The following is a 2267-nucleotide window of genomic DNA, read 5'->3' as shown; positions in this document are numbered from 1 at the left end:
TTCTTTACAAAGACAACCTGCTGCTGAGAGGCGGCACCGGCCGCGAGGGGGGGGGGGGCGGGGGGGGGGGCGGGTATTCTGGCTCGCCTGTTGTTCTGGCTCGCCTGTTGTTCTGGCTCACCTGTTGTTCTGGCTCACCTGCGTAAATGACGATCCCCACGGCCTCCTCCGTGTTGCGGACGGTGCAGCCTCTCAGCAGCAGGTTGTCTTTGTAAAGAACGTCTCTGCTGCCGCTACGATGGAGTCTGAAGAGATGAGAGGAGCAACGGATCATAAAACTGATCACAGATCAGAACAAAAGAAACAAAGGAGCAAATATGACTTTGATTATTGATCGTTGATGATCCATATTAACAGATACAGATCCCTTTGTTGTTTGATTACATCAGCTGGTCTACAAGGATCCAGATCCTTTTTTTTTGGTCATCGTCCCAAAAATTATTTAAACTTCTCTGAAGTCAATAAATAATCAAAAATACTAAATGTTATACTTTTACTTTGTTTTAGTAATTTATAGTTTAAAAATAAAATAAAAACACATAGTTCAAATGATAAGGGAATAAAAGATTGTATTTTTATTGATTTAAATAAATCTCCATTATTATATTTAATGCTGTATAATAATGTGTTTAGAGCTTGTGTTAGAAGTTAAACATCTCATAATTCATCTCTAATATCTATTTTATATTCATGTGAAAACATCTCCTTCAAACTACTCATGATGTAACTGAAGTGAACCTCCGTTGGTTAGCCGTTAGCGGTGCTGCTAACGTTACTAGCTCTCCTCCTGTTGGTTAGCAGTTAGCGGTGCTGCTAACGTTACTAGCTCTCCTCCTGTTGGTTAGCCGTTAGCGGTGCTGCTAACGTTACTAGCTCTCCTCCTGTTGGTTAGCAGTTAGCGGTGCTGCTAACGTTACTAGCTCTCCTCTGATTGGTTGTTTACAATGAAACATGATCAGAGATCAGAGACTAGAAACACATGTTCTACTGAGTCAGTAAAACTTTATTTACAATCTGATGGTTAACGTTAAACTTTATTTACACTGTGATGGTTAATGGTAAACTTTATTTACACTCTGATGGTTAACGGTAAACTGTGAGGGGGTCAGTACTAATCTTTGATCCACTACGGTCCGTTACACCACCTGTGCTAAATGATGCCAGGTGAGTTTCTAATGAGTTACTCCAGCAATGAAGTGTTGCATTGACTCACAAGAGACAGAACAAAAAGGTTCAAATCAAGCAGCAGATGCTGAGATATCCGGACTTTTTAATGAGTCAAGCTCCCAAAAACACAGGATCCTACATTTCCCGTGAAGCACCTCACTAGCGTCCCTTCCTTAGTTCCACCTAGCATAGTAAAGGGTTAGCTGGTCATCTGTCAGAGAGCTCTATGAACTACAGCTGCTCACGAGGAAACAACAACACATCTTTAAAATGTGCTCCGTCAAACGGGACAAAACCTGTGACCACATCCACAAGAAGGCAGATCAGAATCGGTTTGAGTCATAATTACAAGTTGGAGACAAACTGCAGTTTCACATTATTTCCGAACGTTTCTCAAAATGTCGCAGCGCTGATTTACAGTGAAGTGAAAGCTTTGATGTGAGAACAGATGAGGCTGATTTAAAGAGACAGTACTCACATGTAGCCTCGGAATCTGTTCAGGTCGTTGTTGGGCTTCTCACATTCAATGACGCCGTTGTACTTTAACGGGTCAAAATCACAATCCTGCAGACACACAACACACACACTGTTATTATTGAAGCGTTTGTTGGTTATTAACATTAACCTTCTACTTGCTATAACGAGTTATTGTCTTCAGAAGGAGACACATTTAGTATCAGTAACAAGGTCACACTCAACTACAGGAATGGAACTTTAAAGTAAAGAGTATTAAAACTGAAGCCATGTTTAAAAGGCTCTGAGCTCCAGACTCCCTTTAGAAACCTCTCATGTTACTGCAGCAGGGTCTGACAGTCTGCTCCTCTCAGTCCTGGTTCTGGTCCTCCCGTGCCTCCCTTCCCTCCAGCGGGTCCAGCAACACGTCCTGGGTCTCCAGCAGCGTGGTGTCGGTGTTGACTCCCAGAGAGGAGGAGGAGGAGGAAGAAGAAGAGGAAGAAGAGGAGGAGGAGACGCTGCTGCTGCCGAGAGTTGAGTTCTCCTCGTCGCTCCGGAGCTCTGGATCCGAGTCTGTCCACGGTGGACCGGTCTCTGTTAGAGGATCTGGGTCTGTCCACGATGGACCGGTCTCTGCTGGAGGATCT

The 2267-nt window shown here is 43.8% G+C and overlaps 1 protein-coding gene across 1 annotated transcript in view; it reads right to left on the bottom strand.

The window, feature by feature from the left end:
- Window positions 1–2006, bottom strand: part of LOC116379559 (probable phospholipid-transporting ATPase VA) — a 2750-nt gene extending 744 nt beyond the window's left edge. Inside the window, exons 1-2 of the mRNA XM_031841513.1 lie at window positions 1646–2006; window positions 139–245 (exon numbers count right to left, since the gene is read on the bottom strand). Of these exons, the coding sequence (XP_031697373.1) occupies window positions 139–245; window positions 1646–1788 (250 nt within the window). The 5' untranslated portion in view covers window positions 1789–2006. The remainder of the gene's footprint in view (window positions 1–138; window positions 246–1645) is intronic.
- Window positions 2007–2267: the final 261 nt, after the last annotated feature.

This window comes from Anarrhichthys ocellatus, unplaced genomic scaffold, assembly GCF_004355925.1.
Source record: "Anarrhichthys ocellatus isolate YVR2014 unplaced genomic scaffold, GSC_Weel_1.0 scaffold4583, whole genome shotgun sequence".
In the NCBI taxonomy this organism is placed as follows: domain Eukaryota; kingdom Metazoa; phylum Chordata; class Actinopteri; order Perciformes; family Anarhichadidae; genus Anarrhichthys; species Anarrhichthys ocellatus.
Note: the sequence above shows the minus strand (reverse complement) of the source record. Positions and strands in the feature narration are given on the sequence as shown.